Source organism: Phallusia mammillata, chromosome 4 (assembly GCF_965637545.1).
Source record: "Phallusia mammillata chromosome 4, kaPhaMamm4.hap1.1, whole genome shotgun sequence".
Taxonomy (NCBI): domain Eukaryota; kingdom Metazoa; phylum Chordata; class Ascidiacea; order Phlebobranchia; family Ascidiidae; genus Phallusia; species Phallusia mammillata.
In genome coordinates, this window is record NC_137255.1 from 24,018,824 (window position 1) to 24,039,209 (window position 20,386).

Sequence of the window (20,386 nt, forward strand, 5' to 3'; positions counted from 1 at the left end):
TACGACATTGCGTAACCCAGGAAAACATCGACATCAGCATTTTTCTACATCTTGAGGCGTGCATTGGTGTATGAAGCAATCTTATATACACTGTAATTATTTACGGCAATGTAACAGTTGGCTATGTGTAATACTGGTTGAATTTGAGTGTAGGGAATTGGGTCTCATATTTTTTCAACCGGCGAGCTAAAACACCTCAAAAATATCTTGTAGCTTATATGTCATGAACGAGAGCACTGTTTGGTGGCAGATCCGTCTCGCGAAATTTTATGAGATCAGCGAACCGGTTAGCATTACTGGTTACTGTCAATGGACTTTTTGTAACAGAACCGGCTGAAAAATATGACATAGAACCGGCTGACAAAAAAATGAATCCCATCACTGGCTATATGCCATGTCCACCCACACTTTATCATCATGTTGTAAAGCGCGACGATTATTTTGAGGCACAAAGTTTTAGAATTATTTGTAAACGCCCCGTTTAACTGTATTTTTGATGGTACTTAGAACTGTTCTCTTTTATTTCTAATGGCAAAACGACCGAACATTCTCCTAACCACGCAATGTTTACACAAGTTGTTGTAACCTTTTAAGTTTTTGTAACAAAGTTGCCCAAACGATTAACTATTGTCGGTTAGGACATACAAGAGTCACGCCCACAAAAGTTTGCAACACGCCACCGCCATTGACCAATCATAATTCAGGGAAGTTGTATTTAAGTTCTCATTCGCGTTACATCAATTATTTTGTGTCCAGAGTTCGGAAAACCCAATACAGTGCATTCAAACTTCCTGACACGCCTACGAGCTGTTTATATCATTGAGGAAATATTCCATCCATCCTGGGATGAACAAGGTCCTTCCACCAGCTGTGATTTTACCCACGAAGAGTTCACACACACAATATCTGAGATATAAATGCGGGCTCTATGGCGACATCGAGTGTACGGGGTGTTTGTAAAGATATTTGCGATTGGTGACGGATATGAGTAGAAAAAGTTGTGGATATGGGGAAAATGCATTGAACTACAACACTATACGAATATTACTCACAGAAGAAAATGAACTTTAACGGAATGCAAAAAACCGATGGCAAGGGTGGTAAAGCGTCAAGGTTGCAGAATTTGGGTTTTTACAAAAATCTTGTCAAAATTTTATTTTTCTGATTCCGGTTTATACCGGTTCAGAGGTTCAGTATAAGGCGGAAACTGACTAAAATCAGTTTGAAACTGGAATATTTCGGCGAAAATCCACCGATAACCGATTTTTTTACTTTTTGCCCCCGAAAAAAAATCGGAAAAACGGAAAGGCAATAGCCTTAGGTTTTTTTTCAAAAATCGGGTCAAACTTGTCGATTTGCGATTCCGATTTAAACCGGTTCAGCGGTTCGGTTAGATTCAGAAACCGACTGAAACCAGTTTGAAACTAGAATATTCCGGCGAAAACTCCCCATGCAAAACCTGATTTTCTCTCTTGGAAACGCCTGATATCCAGCAGGTTTATCGCTACATTTAAATTTCTGCGACCAGCATTAACTTTCGCTAAGATTAAAGCAAACCTCAACTTTATATTTTAAACGCTGTTTTTAAACAAACAAACTGGATCAAACAAACAAACAAACATTAAATGGATTTTTTTATTTAATATTCAACACGTCTTCGATCACAATGTGAAATCACCGAGTTCGTGTTTTATGACGATTTAATAAAACAAAAACGATTTACACACAATAAATATTTATAGTTTTCAAAAAGCCTGTGTTTAAATAAATATGTAGAGCTAAACGGCATGGTGTGTGTAAGTCAGAATTCAATGTAATTTTACAACAAAGCTGACTAATGCATTGTTTTCCATAGTAAATGTATTCATACAACTGTTTGTAGCTCAGTTTTACCACAAAAATTAGAAGAAAAAACGAAAAATGAGAAATGTACATGGTGGTATCGAAAAATCGTAACATTTTGCAACATTACCTAACTGAAATATAAATTAACGCCTGATTCGGAATAAACACTCACTGCAAAAATCCGAAGTTTTTAGAACGGGTTAGAGTTTAGTGTTGAGTAAAACAGGCTTGCTGCGGGTCTAACTTTGTGTCCTTATTTTACGTTTGATAAATCAAGTCTTGATTAGGGTTTTGGAAAAATATGACCAGAACAGCTCTGTAGTGCAAAAAAGCAGAAAAAAATGTTTTTTTAAAACTCCAAGCAAACTTAACAAATATTCATTACAGACTTTTGAACCCGAGCAAATTAATTCTCATTGAGACTTTAACTTCCGAAAAATTCATTATCCGTTAAATGTAACATAAAATAACAAAGCAATTGTAATTTGGTTGGGTCTAGTGGTCACGAATGTACATTATATGCAAACAAAACAAAAACATTTTGCGTAACATTTTGACGCGATCATAAATAATGGCAGAAGTTATTGCATATTTGGCTTCAGAAACTGAAGATGTTACGCAAGACAAAAAATTCTTAACTTCATGGTGGACTTCTATCTTTCAGGTTCTAATGGGGATTCCCCAAGCGGGACTTACCCTATTATCACCACACAAAACTTCATGGAAACAAAAACAAAACGGTCGCATTTGACAATTTCGCAATTCGCATCAAGTCAAAATCCGTTCTGATGCAGTTTTGAATTTCTGTCTTCGGTTTTCAGCGGCGTTCGTTCATAAGTTCGACGAAATTTGTCGTCCACTCGTCGTAAGTAGAATGTTCCAGGAAAAAGTCTGTCGCTCGGTGCTGAAGGCGCATAATCGGCTGCGAGAAGAAAATAACACGGTTATCGAGACTGTCAGGGCTTCCGATTTCGGGATCTATGAACTAATTGACCTTTGATCTCAGTGACCTTTGTATTTTAATTGTGAATTTTAGTTCGAGTGATCTTACAATATGAAATGACGTTTTGCAATTTTGAATCCAGAGTTTTTAATTTAAAATCCAGACGCATTGGTTTGTTACCAACATTACTTCCGGCTGGTTACGTCACACTGACGTCATTTAACACAAATGCAAAAGTTTCTTAAAATGTTGCAATGTCGAAGTATTGTTGCTCGAACTACAATTGTAAGTTGGGCCGGGCTTCAAAAACGGACCTAATTCGGGCATGACTTCACAATAGGCCACATTACTGTAAATATAACGGGCCTAATTCGGTTTATTTCAACAACCTTCAAATTGATTCAGGCCCGAATCAAGACCGTTTTTTTTAAGAAACCTAAACTACAACTGCTGTGAAAAAAATCTGGTTCTAATTAAGCAAGGTTAAATGGTTTTGTCTTTTGAACAGCAACGTCCATATAAATTGAGCTGGAAATTTTTAGGATGTGGTCTAAACAAGTGTTTTTTTTTACCCTACAACGAACACGCTAGGGTAATTTCCAATGGTGGGGAACTTTGTACCAGAAAGTTTTAGCTTTCAAGACTTACTTCCGTATATGTACGTGGTCACTATGGTTTTTCTACAATATGCTTTATGCGCTTACGCAATGTGAACTGCTTCGTAGGAATTTGTAAAACCAAAAATTTCATCATGCAGAATGCGCATCAAGAGTTGCTTATTTTGGCCAGGGTGCTTGTGTGTTATCCAGACTCATAAAAACTTATGGGAAACATTGATCAATAAACATGCAAACAGGGTTTTGAGTCGGAGACATTTTCAAGCAATCTACCAATTTGTACCAACTCCCACTCTGTAATTTAATTGGATTTTTGGCAAAGAAACAAAAACATCAATTGAACAATAATTAGTTTTATTTTTATAAGATTTACAACCTACTGGTAATGATCGATTATTTAAAAATGTATATCATTTAAATCAAGAATGTTTGAATAGGAATATTTTCGAATGTTATTTTCGCACATTAGTCAAAAATTCAGACTATACCCATTTCCTAGGCCTGAAGGCAACGCAACTTTTGTCCTAAACCCCCATTGATGTAGTTGTGGTGAAGACCGTCACGCAAAATACAAGTTGAATAGTAGTTTTAAAATCAGGTTCAGGTTCAGTAACGTTAAATAGGGTTTTAAGTTCGACGTCTTTCTAAATTAAGCTGGAAATTTTTAGAGATTGGCCAAAATAAACTCTCCTGATTGTGCTCCAATGAACATGTTATATATAGGGTAATTCCAGTCGCAAGTAATGTTTCGTCTAAGCGTTGTGTTGCACTATGACGCACTGCTGGCAAATTCTCAGCGCACAAGAAAAATTATAAATTACTATCCATCATGAATTATACACAAAAGCTACTGCTCATAGTAGTCCCAACCCCAATGTATTTAAGCCTGTGTGATATTGAACATATGAAACACTAAATATATGTTGTAGGTGTTTAAAATAGTAACATAACCCAAGTCCAAAGATGTCGGGTAATACAGGTCAAAAACATGGTCTAAGTCTCTAAGATGTCAGTTAATGCTGAAATCTTCATAAACTTATCACAATAGCTGAGTTTGTGGCTCTAAAGCATTAGAACAAGTTTCTGAGCGAAATTTAGAATACCGTATTGGTCAAAAGCTCAAATCGGCAACACCAGCACTCGAAAACGAGTTTAACCAGCGGTTACCAAGCAGGGGTTTAAACCCACAAGCTCTCGAGTAAGAGACAGTTAGGAATTGTAATTTTAATCCTTAAGGTCTGTTTTGCTTCACGCTACAATTATACAGAATTAGGAAGTTGGGCTTATCAGCTGCGGGGCAGTCGAAACCGTTCACAAGCGGATCTGGTGCTTGTGACTGTCATACGATGATTTATGAACCAACTGATAATGACAGATTGCACAAAGCCATCAGCTTAAAGTGCCAAACACATATGCCCTGTCATTGTTGACATGTTTTACACACTGGAATGCCTAAGAAGTGACACTCAATAAAATTAAATATGTGCATTTTTTAAATGTATGGTATTTTGTGTGTTGAGGGGCTTTCATATTGATTAATTCGTTATGTGGTGTTGTTTTTAAGGTGCACGCAACTGTTCCCTTTAGGGATAGTCTTTGTTCTTATGTAATCATTTTATAGTATCCCGCTGCTCTCGTGCGTTTTTGCTCGTGTGCTCGCGATATTTCATTCAAAGAATATAGTTAATGGTTTGGGCAATATCGTTCTGGTGGACAAATTGTCAGCAAAATTACAAGGTATTAAAAAACAAATAGTATCTTGTTTAGCATTACACCTGCTGAACGACAAATTTGTTAAATATGCAATACATGGTGGACGAAACGCTTGTTTAGTATTTTCTACAGTGACTTTTAATCAGGGAGATTTTCACCAACGAAGTGACAATTATGATACAAATGTGGCCGACTGTGAAATTTGGCCCGAATCAACCAAGTCTGATTTAAGCACAAGCCTGAAATCGACCTAAAAATCCCCGTACCGACTTGCATATGTACACCGTAAATACAAAGGTGCATGGAGCGCAACGGACTTCGCATTGTTCAAATTTTTGCTGTATCAGCCTTCGCTCTTGACTTAGTTTTACAGTTGCATAAATATGGATAGGCAAGTGTGCATAATATTGGTCGTTGTGTTGGTCGTTAACTGTCTTTTTACAACCTTCGCATATAAATACAATGATGCATTGATATTTCATAGCGGAATAATGGATATCAAGCAAGAAAATTGGTTGGTTGGACTATATCTACGTTTACGCCAACCCATTGTGCTATAAATCTATAAATTTGGAAATGAAATATTTTTCTGTTTGATATTTTGAACACAGTGCAATAAAAGATTGCTGAGTTAATAAAACCTAATTTTATGTCGATCTTAAGCAATTTTGAAAGAAAAAACACCAACCTTTCGCATGTGCCTTCTCCCGTCGCGCCAAAACGTCCGTAAACTCGGCCGGATCCAGACATTTCCGCTCATCTAGTCTAGCTTGGACGTCCAGCAGTCCGGACACCAAACGATGAAATGTGAATTGACTTGTATCTTCCACAACACGCATCGAAAACATAGAAGCCGCGAACCCGGAACCATACGAAAATAAACCGATTCGTTTATGAAGAAGTTCGCTGGCGGATTTGCTACAAAAAATATTTTGGTTGAGGTTTTGTTAACATGAATAAGATATTATGTATGCGATTTTAAGGCAAAAAAAATCTTTAGTGCCAAAAAAGTTTTATTTAAAAAAATGAAAATTGAAAAAGTTTTTATTTAAAAATTTAAAATTTTTAATTATTTCATAAAAAGGTGTAGCTGCAGCATAAACTCAACTCATTATTGATGCGATTTAAGGCAAAATAAAATTTTCCGTAGTGCCCACAAAATTAAGACATTACGTCGTTTCGAAACAATTTCGGTCTGTCCATTAAGGCATTACTCACCAAGTAACGCTATGGCTGATTATAATAAATATTTGGACATGAGAAGACAAGATTATTATTCAGAACAAACGTTATATTTTTGCAGTTCAATGGTCAAATTGAAAATTATTCCTAAAGATCGTTAGCTTAAATTTAAGCTCAGAATATTTTTTCTTGGGGCAAATCAATACTTCTTGGGTAGGTTTACGAATTTTTTAAAAAAATTAAGCAAAAACTGCAGTAAGGTAGGTTTAGTTTGATCAAGCATAATTAGATAGAACTAAAATTGCAAAAAACAAAAACAAACAAATTTAAATGTGTTTTGCAGTTTTTGCACGCTATTATAAAATATCCTTGTATGGGCCAAATAAGTCACGCTATTCGTAGAAGTGTGAATGGAACACACGTATATGTACAGTCATTATAACGCAAATCATGTACTAACCTTATGAGTAATGATGCTAAGCAACCGTACAATGATGGTGAGTACATATTTCCTACTCGCTTGGCTAGCAATAAAGATGGAAGCGTTTTCCTTTCGAACAACGGCTGGCTCGCTGCCATAAACGCTTTTTCGACATTTCGATCAAAAAATGAGTTTTCCAACGACGTAGCTCTGCATGATAATAGTAATAAGTTTTTTTTTGGCTAGAAAACTTGGAACCGATTAAAATCCGACTAAGTACCAGAAATATTAGTGCAATCTAATTAATGTGCTTACTGCTTTTTATTGAAAATTGTCTGATGGTCATTAGGATACAAATATGCTGATTACAAAAATGTGTCAAACAAATTAGCATTTAAAGTCAAATCATAAGCATTTACTAGATACACAGATTAGCTTGGCCATAATTTTGAAGATGCATCGATCAACAAACATCAATAAAAATTCAAATAAAAAAAATTTTAATGTTCAATTTAGTTGATCTTACTTAAATTCATCAAGTTTTTCAAACGCAATGCAGTCGTCTTCAGAATATAGTGACGTATTGTTCCAAAGAAAATCATTTAAAGTCAGCCTGGCTAATGATTTTTGGACCAATTTGCAGTATGGGCTATGAAACACCATGAAATCCATGTCATTCAAACAAAACGGTGATGCTAAACGACAAAATATTTGCGATTTCAGATCTACAATAAAATGAACAATTAAACAAGAAATGGCTGTTAAAATATTTATAAATTCATACATTTACATTTTTTACAAAAAATTAGAAAGCAATTGAACCTCATTGTGAATGTACCTTTTGATTTTAAAAGCTTGTCTGCTTTTTTGCAATATGTTTGATAACAAGCGTCTAAGGCAGATAAATAACTTTTTACAGTCAATTTTCCATCTACAACAGGATATTCGGAGGTGAGGTCTGGCTTGTAAAAATCATATGCATGCTGCATACAGGTCCCACGCAGGCCTGCAAAAAGTAAAACATCAAAATATCGGTACTACATTATTCTACAATATTATACAAGTGGAAAATTAAAATCATAAAAAAACCTATTGACAAATAATACAATATTTTGACATTAAAAAATTTTAGGACTATTATTAAACAAGTATATAATTATTTGATTATTTGAAATTTTAATTATTTAAATTTTATGGGTCTATGTTTCTCATTTGAACTATTTGATTCTCATTTAAACTGTTTTAAACACAAATTTTTCTACTTTTTGAAGTTTTTTACTTTTATTTATTAACAGCCCTAATAAAAATGGACATATTTTTACCCTGAGATGACAACACAAATTGGTAAAACATCACCAAAAAGTTATTCACCATCTACAAACTATCTTGCAGTTTCACTAACAACTGAAAGCTCAGTATCTTTTAAACTAAAATCAGCCTTAATTGTAATTACCTGGCTCAACAACAAGTGGTGCTGATGGCCCAATAAGCATTGCAATAGCACCAGCACCACCAGTACACCGAGCATTTCCATGCGCGTAAACAGCAATGTCTCCACAGACCACAAGAGCAAAGCGTCCTACAAAAAGAATTTATTCAATTTTCCATCCCAAAAAAACATTACATCAAAAAAAATTCCATTTAGTTAGTTTATATACCAAAGCTATAGAAATGAAAGATAATATAAAAAAAAAAATTTTAGACACTTGTTTACCATCAAATGCTGAGCTTTCTACCCATGCGATGGCATTGAACAGTGCGCTTGTTCCACCATAACATGCATTTGTTGTGTCAACACCTTCCACATCAAAGTTGCCACTTTCTTCAAATAGTTGCATCAAAGCACTTTTGACACTTTTTGACTTGTCAATGATAGTCTCAGTGCCAACTTCAAGCCTCCCTGTAAGAAATTCATTTTATTTTCTGGTACCTCATTTGATTTTTTAAATTTTTTATTTTGCAGAATCAGAATAAATTTGGAATTGGTCAATCCTATACCATACAGGCGTTGTTTGTAAGCAATTCGACCACTGAAATGTTGCTTCAAAAATATATAATAAAACTTATAAAATATATGAAGATACTTACCTATATTTTCGTAACCAATGTGGTGTTTTTCCATTAATCTTGCAACAACAGTTAAACATAAAGAATTAATGTCTTCATTGTCATCACAGAAACCCATTTCAGTTTGACCAAGTCCGATTGTATATTTTCCTTTTGATATCTTGTCATATTCTTCTAATTTTTCTTGATCAACACAACAGAAAGGAAAGTACACCTCCATTGCCAGGATTCCAACATTTCGTTGCACTTTTGGCCTGTCTAGACCATTTTCGGTGACAATTGGCATCACTGCCAAAGTAAAATAACTTATTGGTGCTTCAGATAAGTTTTGTGTAGAATTTCTTCTCTTAGGTCAACTGTATTAACAGTAGTAAACTCTTACAAACATTCAGTTTTATCAGACTGGTAAATTGGTGCAATTCTGTGAAATGAAGGGAGTAGTTGATGAAATTACAAGCTTGCATGCATACAATCAGAGTCATTCACTTTCTTCCTAAAACAACTGTCATTCATAACACTTAAAATAACAGGCTAACAGTTTCTTGTTATAAGTTATAACAGTCACTCACTTTCTTCTAAAATCAAACTGCATAAAAAGGCAACTCAAAAAACTCATATAGACTGAAAACAAGCTGCATAAAAGGGCAACTCAATAAACAGCTAGCCTAAAAACAAACTGAAGTAATCAACCTCCTTAACACCTGTCAATGTCAAACTGAGTCAAAGCACAAGTTCTGCCTCGAAGCCGAACCCACTTCCACCTCAAACTGGCATCAGTCATTCATGACATTGACAACACATGAAATCACTCAAGCATTACGACAAAGGTCACGGGACTATTCAGGCTGAACCTTGAAAGTTGAAATAATTAAATAATCTATTGGAACATTTTAAACTAAACTGATCCATTCTTTACATTTTGGACTGACATGCTACAAATATATTGTGAAAGCCCTTTTTAACAAGTAGTTGAATATTAACCAAACGTTACCTGCGAAAAACGGTGTATTATATTTTATTTTAGCTAAATCGCATGGTAATTACGTTTTTACAGTATTATGGCTTAAATATGCCTTTACCTAAACCCGTTAAATTATAGCGATGTATATCAACAAGCGATAAAATAAACGAACACCATGCGTATCACGTTCCGGACATCCGAACGGTAGATTATGGCATTTACGCCGCTTTCTTTAGGATCCAGCTTTAGCGGCTGAACACGATTAAAGTAGCGAAGATTTGGCAGTTAAGTTAGCAACTTATGTAAAACCCGTTTCGTACCAAATTTATTTGGTTAGTTGTGCATTTTTAAACCGATTTACTTTTTTTTAGTCTGTCTTAGCCCTTAGGTCAGCAAATTTGTAAAATTATTAGATAAAATGGAAACTTCTCGGTCGAACAGGGCCTTAGTTGAAAACACTACCAAGTTGACTGCAAAGGTATGCAAAAATTGATTAAAAAAGTAACCTGATTTGCAAATACCGTATGTATACTTTCCATTACTTTTTGGTTGCGACATTTTGGTTTCCATTTTATGTTGCAGAAACCCGACAGAAAAGTTGGCATAGCGATTAAAAACACTTCAGCAACGTCGGATGTAGATGATTTTAAGTGTACTCCTATATTTAAAAACATACAGAAGGTGTTTGAAAAGGTATGGAAATGTCAAAATATCATAATAATAGTTTCGCATGTGCTTGCCTTCTTTTAGTAACTGAACGGAAAGTAAAAGCGTTTAGCAAAAACAGTAGTTATCTTGAACTGCTAATCATATATTTTTAATTGCTTTTAATGTTTCGTCTTGACCATTATCCATTCAACGTTCGATGAACTAACGCATTTTATAATTAGTAACGTTATGAAGTCGTTCTGTCGATTTTAGACGAATCTGCGGTTTTGTAAAAGTTTATGAGGCTGAACTCATTTGCAAACATACAAAAGTTTATTTTCGCCAAAATCAGCCGCACTGATAGGATTTAATAGACCGAACCATGTGACTTTCGTTCCAATTGTAACTAACTTCGCGCCAACTGGAACAGTTTTTACAGAATCGTAGCCTAGTCGAGACAAAATATCAGTAATTCATTCGCGGACAGCTCATGACCGCCGAAAAAACATAAAACCCCATAAAACCTATGTTGAAATGCAAAATATTGTTGCGTTTGTGGTAATTATAATTTGAGGAATTCTACATTTAAAAAAATATTTTTGTACTAAGCCTACCGTACTGTATTTAACAGGTTTTGATGTGCTTACTATTTTGACCATTACCAAAGTTTGGTTTGTTTCAGGAAGGCCCAAAATTTGTAAAAAAATTTAACGGAATCCTTGCATTTGAAGTAAAAGATGGTCCCAATGGAAAAACATGTAGATGGGTGGTTGATGGAAAAAATGGAAATGGATGTGTTGAATTGAACGCAAAAAGTAAAAAAAAACCTGTTTCATTGCACCCTAAGAGGATGGTGAAAAATTATTTATTTCTGATTTTTAGATAAGGCTGATTGCACAGTACTTATGAAGGATAATGACTTAGCTGATCTTTTGCTTGGAAAAATGAATGCAAACACTGTAAGTTACAAAAACCAGCCTTTGCTGCAAGTTTAGAATACGTCTCAACATGTGTTATTCAATTTACAGGCCTACTTTAGTGGAAAGATGAAGATTTCTGGAAAATTGAACCTTGCAATGAAAATGCAAACTTTAATGCCAGGCAAAGCAAAATTGTGAGGTTTTTAGATGTAGCCTTTAGGTTTTGTGATGATTGAACATGTCTACCTTGCTTGTGCCAATTGCAAAATTAGTTATATTTTCGTCATAGTGCAATCTATTTTGTTATGGATTCATCAAATATATACAGATATATATAATCTCCAGAAGGTTTCGGAAACTTCTATTTGTTAAATAAAATTGTTTTTGGTAGAAAGTGGAGCATTTTCTGGTTGTTTTTGTGGTAGTGGAAAAATGTAACACAAGTGTTTTTGCTTATTGATGTCACCTACCCCTAAATAATTTTTAAGTAAAAATCGCTAAAATCTTGGTCATATTAATCAGTTTTCAAATTCCAAAATTGCACCACTTCAGTATAAGCTTAGCTAATAATCCTTCCCAGTCTATTGCAATATAGCACTTCTTAAAGCATCTACACACAATGCACAAAAAGTGACAGTTAGCTTAACTTTTCAACAAAACCTCAATGTAATCCAATCATAGAAATCACACTTTTTGACATATTATATTTTTATTTGCATAAATTAGAAAGTTGATAAAAAGTAGAAACATTACGCACAATAACTGCTACAATTGTGGAATGAAACAGATTTACATGCACATGTTACAAATTACATTATTGACGTTTTAGCTATATCGTTTGCCAAATCAACATTGTTTGGATAGAATTTGCAGCAAATTTTAAAATGAAGTGCATGAAATAATACCCTTTGAACAGTCGATAAAATTAGAAGAGCATGATTGAATTTCATTCACAATTTCGCTTTCGTAGGCATTATGTTTCCAATCTTCATTGCAAGACCCATGTTACCACTAATCTTCAGTTTTCCATTGAAAAATGCCTTAAAAGAAATTTCAGATTTGATGTTTATAAAAACGAAAATACATAGAAGTAACCACATTTAACAATATCCAATAGTTATTTTTTCTCAATTTAAGTCTTCTTTAGTCAGTATTTTCGAAATACACGAGTCAGAAAAGCGCTAGTTTTATAAGATTAGAAAGCTTTAAAATTTATAGTTTAACTTTACAAAACATGCACTTCCCCAATTTCTGCAAGCTCAGACCTAAAAGTCATTTACCTTGCATTAAGAAAATTAACAATCTTTAACTTGTACAACAATTTACTGTCAGTTAAAATCAGATCAACAAAATATGGTAACAGTTTAGGTTGCAATCTAGAACCCAACATGTAAGAAATCATTTTCTTTTTTACCGAGTTAGGGTTGAGTTTTCCCAGCATCATGTCATACATATCGCTGTCTTTCATTGTAATGGTGCAATCAGCTTTTTCTGGGAGAAACAATTAATATATATATTTGTAATGTGCATACTTTAGAAATAATTTCTACCAAGACTAGCTGAGTCCACAGCCCTGTTCGTTCAAAACTCATGGTAAATGTTTACGGCAAATCACAAAACAGATAAACAGTGATAGGCAGTGCACAAAACAGATTACGCACAAAATATAAGGACAATTATATAACATGTTGTAGAAAGCTTGAGTATTCATGTAAATTTTATAACTCATTTATTTCATTTTGTTCACATAAAACAAATAGTCGCAACATTAAAGTAACATGACAAACTCTACCAAGCACTTCTTTAGGGTGTTGAGCAAAAAGAAAATGTGATTTTGGGACATTTTGTAAGATACTTAAAATGCCTTAAATGGAGAATGGAGACTGTAATTCAGTTTCTGCAATAGTTAATCTTGCATACCCTAAAAACTTCCTACTTACATTTTCCACCAAACCTATTCCACACAAGCCCAAAATAAGCTTTTGTTACTAAACTTAATCTCCTTTTGTTTAGAACCTAATTTTTATAATATTTTTGCAGAATTCTTACGGTCAGAGTTAAATTTAACTGATCCATTTCCGTTCTTTCCATCGACCACCCACTTTCCTGTTTTTCCACCTGGCCCATCTTTAATACTAAATGCAATCACTCCATTTATCTTCTTCACGTAGCTCGCTCCATCCTATAACGGAAAGCAATTCACAAATTTAGTGATTGATTCACAAATAGGTTTAAGGCAGCAAGTGTCAACTATTTTGTAAGCCAAGTGATCATTTTTGTAAAATCACATGCCATTTGTTAAAAAAATGTCTTGTAAATTCAACAAAAACACTAAGCAAATTGATTGTGCAATTAACCAGGTTAAGCTGTAATACAGAATCTTATCATTTTAAGCACAATTTCGTTCCTTTTGAAACTGGAAATTGGACACAGTAAATGCAATATTTTTTTGATCAATACAGCAACAAACAGTATGATACATGTCTTACCTTTTCCATGGCCTCCTTGATTTCATTGAAAACTGGTGTGGTTTTAAATCCATCAGCGTCTGATGAAGCAGAAGTTTTGCTGCCAACAAGATTTCCCACCACTGGTTGTGGATGGACACGAGGGTACGATCCTTGCCTGCAATATGTTTTGTAATTTTAAAAATTGTTTTGTTTTGTCTGAAACTGTAACACAGTCACTTTTTAAAGTCTGAAAATAAAATTCAGTCAGAAAAAAAAAGAATTAACAAATTGTAATACTGCAGTTTTTAAACCAGATGCTCATAAAGTGTAATAATACATTCAAAACACAGACAAACCCAGTTAATTGCATAAGGATGGTAAAGTTAAACCATAGAAATTTGTTGCGAAAATTGCGTGAATGAAAGCAAAATCAAATTGTATAAAACAGCTTGAGCAAATGGAAATTGTCAGAATTAATCTTTCAAATGCTTTATAATAAATTTGAAACACAAAATAATAGTTCTAATAAAAACATCGATAAACTTTTTGACAAAGAGCAAGAAAATTTAAACACTAACATGAAGCACAGAATTTACAACTAGAACAAACTTACTTTTTAAGCCATTCTTTTCGTGCTTGTGGAAAGCCTAAACGATACATAGTGAGAACGACTGCTCCGCCTAAACCAAGGTTGTGTTGCAAAGCAAGAGTAGCACCTTGCACCTGTCGTTTTCCAGCCTCGTCACGGAGTTGCCAACAAAGTTCACTACACTGGGCAAGCCCTACAAAATGGCACTCATTAACCAACAGTGTAGCAAAGAGGCTGTCTCCAGTGGGTATGTGCAAAGTGTTCCGTTGTTGTAAGTAACTTTAAATGTGTCAATATGCTTCGTTGACTTAGCGTGTACCTGTAGCACCGAGAGGGTGACCTTTGGATATCAAGCCTCCGCTTGGGTTGATAACATATTTTCCACCATAAGTGTTGTCTCCTCGATCGATGAATTCACCTGCTTTGCCTGTTTTTGCAAAGATACCATTAAGAGAAGTTACATACTAGCTTAACATACAATGACTAAAAAAAAAAAAAAACTAAAAACAGTCAAACTTTGGTTTATACTTATCTAATAAATTTTTAATGATATAGTCTGCTGACTTAAAAAAAAACTTTCAATTTTTTGACATCTTGCGTTTTTTAAGGATCTTTCGCATGAATAGTGGGCATCCTGTGTTGACGATCATTGATTACTTATAATTAACAGTACAATTTTCTATGAGAATAAATGACAAAGCAATAGTGCTTCCAAATCAGAACAAAATAGTCTTAAATTGACATTTATTTCACCCATGACTGATGATGTGCACATAAATGATATATATTGTTCTCAAATACTCACAACAAATTCTTAACAAGTAGTCTTGAAATTCAGTCAAACACCTGTGACTTAAATGCCAAAATCAAACAACTATGGTAAATTATTATTGAAGTAAAGCAGGATGTTTCAGTACTTACCAACTGGGCATAGGCCAAGTGCTTCATATGTAACAAGTTCATTTGCGGAGAAGCAGTCATGCAGTTCAATCACTTGTGCCGCTGCTGGACTAAAACCTGTTTGTTTTTCAAGTTTCTCTGCAGCACGTCTGGTCATGTCAGCACCAACAATCTATAAATCAACAAAAATATGGGTGTTAGTTCATTTTTCATGTTCTTGAGCATTTTTTTCGTTAACATTTTTCGTTCAACCTTTATTATACTTTTTCATTTTGTAATAAAGAAGCAAATGCTTCTTACTAAAAATCAGTGAACATAAAGTTGTTAAAAATCAAGATATATATTTCACACAGTGGTGGGATTCAGTCGGTACACACCAGTTCTATAGAACTGTCTCGCAAAATTTTATGATATCAGCTAACAGGTTAGCATTACTGGTTACTGTCAATGAACTTTTTGTAACAGAACCGGCTGAAACATATAACTTTCGTGATAGAACCGGCTGTCAAAAAATTTGAATCTTACAGCTGATTTCGCATATACATGCACTTTGTAGTTATACATCATTTGTGGTAAATGTAAAATGTTTTTGTGGAAATAAACACATTGCATTTACTTTAATGCAGCTCTTTTCCTGGAAAGTGCTTGGCAAATCAGTGGCCATAGTTTGTCCGAGAATTTCCACAGCTTGGTGTTCAAGTTTGTGCTTTCTGACAAAGTCCTCACTTGCTAAAATTGCACAACCACTTCCATCTGAGGTGGGGCTGGAAATATACAAAAAAAAATAAGTCCTTTGTGCTTGCAATAAAGTGGGTAAACCGACAAAAAATCACAAAACTTCACCAATAATTGTGGATTTCCCAAGCCTAGTTTTATTCAAAACAACAGAATGACAACAATATGAGTTTGTGTAACATCATGCCTTTCAAGCATGCTGTAGTTTCAGCAACTTCTCTCATCTACTCTTTATGAGGTATAGAATTAAGCTTTTCTTATAGATTCAGATTTAAAATGCAAATTGATTGCTTTTCGAAAATTTACATGCAAATAACTGCTTACCAACACTGGAGCAGAGTTAAGTATTCATAAACTTTTCTTCCATTCATCACATCATCCATAGAATATTCCTTCTGAAATTGTGAGTAGGGATTGTTGGTCGAGTGCTTGTGGTTCTTCCATGCAATTTTGGCAAAGTGCTCAGGTTTTGTGCCTAAACACAAACACACAAATAAGATATATTTAATCGTAGGACAAAAGCAGAGTGAAGTAAAACAGTGCCCTTTACCCATTTTTTCTCCCATGCACCCTTTTTCAACCAATCCAGCAACTAATGTGACGAATGCCTACCTGTTTTATGTAACAGATATTAAATAAAAAAGTCAACAGACAATTTGTATTCATTTGGGCAACATTTTTGATGAACTCCTATAACCTCATGTGACTGTTGTGGTGCACCCTGGGTAAAGACGCTAAAATATAAACTAAACCCCACAGGATGCACAAAAATACTGTTTTCCTATTATAGGATGCATAAAAATACTATTTTCCTATTAAAGACAATTAACCTATAATTGAGCAGACGAATACACAGTGTTACAATTTTTCTACAACAGTCTTTTTATTATGCTTGCATTCAACAACATTTATATTGTTCAAATCATACAGTTCGAATCAAAATGCCTATTTAGTACCGTAAAACAAAAAAGATGTGCTTAACAACATTAAAATAAATTAGATATGTTTACAGCTTCAATTTTTTAGGTAATTTAATCAAACTGTGTCTGAAGTACAGCTTTAACTTTCTGTTATTATTTTTGGATTAAAACAATTTTTAGTCCCAAAATAAATAAATTTAAAAAAATGATTTTTTTATCAGGAGGTAACTACTGTACAAAAAGGTCAAGGATTGTGGTTTTGCTAACTCACTGGTTACACATTGACTAACAATGTTAGCAAACAAATCCTTGCACACTCATTGGTTTATCTTATCCAACTGGCAACAACCATAGCAAAAGTTAAAGCAAGTTTTGGGCAATGAATGTAAATTGCAAAAATTCTTGCAGTTATCATTGGCAGTCAAAAACAACTATAATTTTGCATTTATCAACATTGGGTCAACTTGTTGGTGCTAATTTACTTGATATTGCTTACCAGTTGTAATGAACAATACTTTTTTTGAGTTAAAAAATGTATTTACCATATTTTTCCATGTGTTCCAACCCAGCATTTCCAAAAATCTGTGGAGTCATTGGGGCTGCAGCAATATCTCGAAGCTCAGCCATTACTTCAACATGTTTCTGTACTGGATTAGCTCTGTCTGTCCACTGCAGGAAACAAAAATCAATTTCAAAAACCCAGTGAGATACCTTTTCCTAGAGGTTGCAAAAATGCTAAATCATTACCATCATGGGATATTAGTCACATTGGGAAATTGTAAAAGGTGTGATGACAAGAAAAAGATAATTATATACTGCTTTAAAACAAAATGAACAAAGAGTTCTCTCACATTCGATCCCAAAGATCCTCGAGCCATTTTCTCAAACCCTAAAGCCATCACACAGTCAGCAAGTCCACCTTCAATGAGCTGCTTTCCCATGAATAGAGCAGTTGAGCCGGTAGAACAAGCATTGTTAACCTGCAAAAAGTAAAGTTTTCATAGCTTATGCTGTTCAAATACAATGAATAAGGAATAATTCCATCACTAAAGATGCCATTTCCACTTTACATATATACAGTTGGGGAATAAATCACGGCACAGATTTTGGCCCCAACTGTATATATATAAAGTGGAAATGGCATCTTTAGTGATGGAAACATCTTTATTTCAGATGTCTCTTGGATTTAATCAGATGTCTTGTTTAAATAAATAGTCAAAATTTTTGGTTGTTTACCTTTTATAAATTGGTAGTTTAAATTTTAATTAGAGTATACTAACTCAAATACCAGTTTTCAATATTTTACATGTTTACTTTAGAAGATATTGTGAAATAAGAATGATTTGTGTGCGGTCTTTGCAACTAAAACCGCACAAACATTTCATGTCACTGCATAGTCAATAGCTTATTTACATTGTACATAGGAATTCCTGTTAATCCCAGTTGGTAGAGTGCCCGTTGTCCACAGGTTGTGTCACCATAACAATAACCAACAACAGCCTGTTCCACTTCATTGTATGAAATTCCGGCATCAGTCAGTGCTCGCATACCTGCCTCCTTTGCCATGTCTGGATAATCAAAATCTTCCCTTCTGCCTGGTTTCTCAAACTGCAAATTAATAATTGTAAAATTGTTATGTATGTGGCAAATTGTCAAACAAATCTTCATTTGGAAAAGTCTTTCAAAATTTAGGCGTCACAATATGTTGATTTCTTGACTGCACATGCAACAAGATATTCAAATGTCCTCTTTTGACCTCTTTATCACTTTTTTGGAATGGGATGAAATTAGTCTTGCAAATAGACTTAGTGAGGCAAATGGGACATGTTGGTCATAGTCTTGCGTGCACATGGATCTTGTTGGGAACAGCCTTACTGGCCAAAAGGTATTTTTTTCTAAGCAGTACATAGAATCCAAAACACAAAACAATGCAGACAGAGTTACAAAAAGACAAATCAATTTGATAAAACTTATGTTAGCTGGCTCAATAAAGATATAGCAAACTTTAGTGTTTTCTACTTCATGGACAAAGGATGAGCTAGGTTTTAAGATTTTAGTTCTGTGGTGTTTTTGGATGAATGCATTTAGATGGAATTTATTAAAAAATGAGTACAGAGCATTGCATATTTTTTCATGTTACTGCAACTTTCATGAAAGTTGTTGCAATATTTCCTTGTTTTTGTCAGCAAGAATGGTTCTTAGTGTCTGACATAGTTACATTTTCGACTAGAGCCGTTTTTACATTTTTTACTTGTGTTTCTAAACAAATCTTTTTAAAATGTTGTTTACTTTAATATAAACCAACCTTTGTCATTCCAACACCAACGACGTACACTTTTCTTCCTTGAGGTGCCATGTTCGTTGCTGGTTGTTCAGTTGCACGTTTTAGGAAGTGACCGACTTTGTTTTGCGACTGCAAGCTAATAACACGCCTTGAAATTGAAACCCAAATTTGACTGCAACAAGACTTTGCACCAGAAAACATAAGTTGACGTTTTGCCAAGTTCTATTTGCACCGTTCCGCATGACTGCCAATGACGTCAAAATCAACGTTTTTCATTTTTGTCGGGGATAATACATTTAACTTAAATGTAAAATGATTTAAGGTTTTGTTGTTGCTCTTTTGTTGACTGCGTCTGGCTTTCACACCAATCTTGGATTGCAATTTTTAACACAGAAAGTAATAAATAATATTTTAAGTACTCTTCAAAAAAAAAACAATAATGTTCTCATTCCTCAAACAAAACAATATATTGTTACACTGAACCCTAAATTTGTTGTTCTTAACTGTTTTTAAAAATAACTTTAAGTTGTATTCAATGTAAAAGCATTTTATATGGTACTCAAAGAAATACATTGACTTTATTGGCTTACCCAGCGTAAAAGGTTTCCAACCTCTGATCTAAGGATGTTTATTTAAACAAAAGTTTCACAAGTTATGGGAGTTCTACAGCTGAAAGTTGTGTTCCATTGTGCGGACAAAGTAAGGTGAACAAAATGGGACAAAGGTTATGGAAATACACGCGTTACCTCAACCTTCCGGGACCTGTTGCTCTGACAAATAATCTACATTAACATGACGCATATTTTTATTTAGGTTTTCCCATTATTTATTCAAATTATCTTTCACGAAGACATTGCCCCCACATCTTTTCACGAAGACATTGCCCCCCCTAGCTCAGGTCACAGGAAGTTAACCTTTTATGGTATTTACCTTACTATTTTGACGCTACACCCGTGTCAGTGCTAACTGTGTCTCAAAACAAGTATTTTGGTGCAGTTGTTTTAGTCCCTATACTTACAATTTTCTTTAAGAGCTAAGAGCAATTATCTCATTCAACTTTCTATTGGACTTAGTTCAGTTTATTTTGGATTAGCAACAAAATTTCAGACATGCAGCTTCTAGTTGAATGGTGGCTTTGCAATGTTAAAATGTCAGGCTCATATTTGGTAGCACCATTTATGCCGCTGAAAA

The 20,386-nt window shown here is 34.3% G+C and overlaps 3 protein-coding genes across 3 annotated transcripts; 1 reads left to right on the top strand and 2 right to left on the bottom strand.

Moving 5' to 3' along the window:
• Window positions 1–1,621: 1,621 nt before the first annotated feature.
• Window positions 1,622–9,229, bottom strand: LOC145224377 (hydroxymethylglutaryl-CoA synthase 1-like). Its single transcript, XM_080090870.1, has 8 exons — window positions 8,810–9,229; window positions 8,436–8,621; window positions 8,175–8,300; window positions 7,560–7,727; window positions 7,248–7,416; window positions 6,761–6,931; window positions 5,807–6,036; window positions 1,622–2,767 (listed from the first exon to the last, which is right to left on the bottom strand). Exons 1-8 carry the CDS (start codon window positions 9,072–9,074, stop codon window positions 2,619–2,621), a joined length of 1,464 nt encoding a protein of 487 aa, XP_079946996.1. The 5' UTR covers window positions 9,075–9,229; the 3' UTR covers window positions 1,622–2,618.
• Window positions 9,230–10,100: 871 nt separating this feature from the next.
• Window positions 10,101–11,716, top strand: LOC145224154 (sterol carrier protein 2-like). Its single transcript, XM_080090589.1, has 5 exons — window positions 10,101–10,227; window positions 10,332–10,442; window positions 11,080–11,212; window positions 11,280–11,356; window positions 11,426–11,716. Exons 1-5 carry the CDS (start codon window positions 10,168–10,170, stop codon window positions 11,513–11,515), a joined length of 471 nt encoding a protein of 156 aa, XP_079946715.1. The 5' UTR covers window positions 10,101–10,167; the 3' UTR covers window positions 11,516–11,716.
• A 291-nt stretch (window positions 11,717–12,007) lies between these two features.
• LOC145224153 (sterol carrier protein 2-like) lies at window positions 12,008–19,452 on the bottom strand. Its single transcript, XM_080090588.1, has 13 exons — window positions 19,217–19,452; window positions 18,325–18,519; window positions 17,763–17,891; window positions 17,454–17,580; window positions 16,316–16,466; window positions 15,873–16,020; window positions 15,278–15,428; window positions 14,676–14,783; window positions 14,381–14,549; window positions 13,807–13,942; window positions 13,367–13,499; window positions 12,732–12,808; window positions 12,008–12,357 (listed from the first exon to the last, which is right to left on the bottom strand). The coding sequence occupies exons 1-13, from the start codon at window positions 19,394–19,396 to the stop codon at window positions 12,268–12,270; spliced, it is 1,794 nt and encodes a 597-aa protein (XP_079946714.1). The 5' UTR covers window positions 19,397–19,452; the 3' UTR covers window positions 12,008–12,267.
• Window positions 19,453–20,386: the final 934 nt, after the last annotated feature.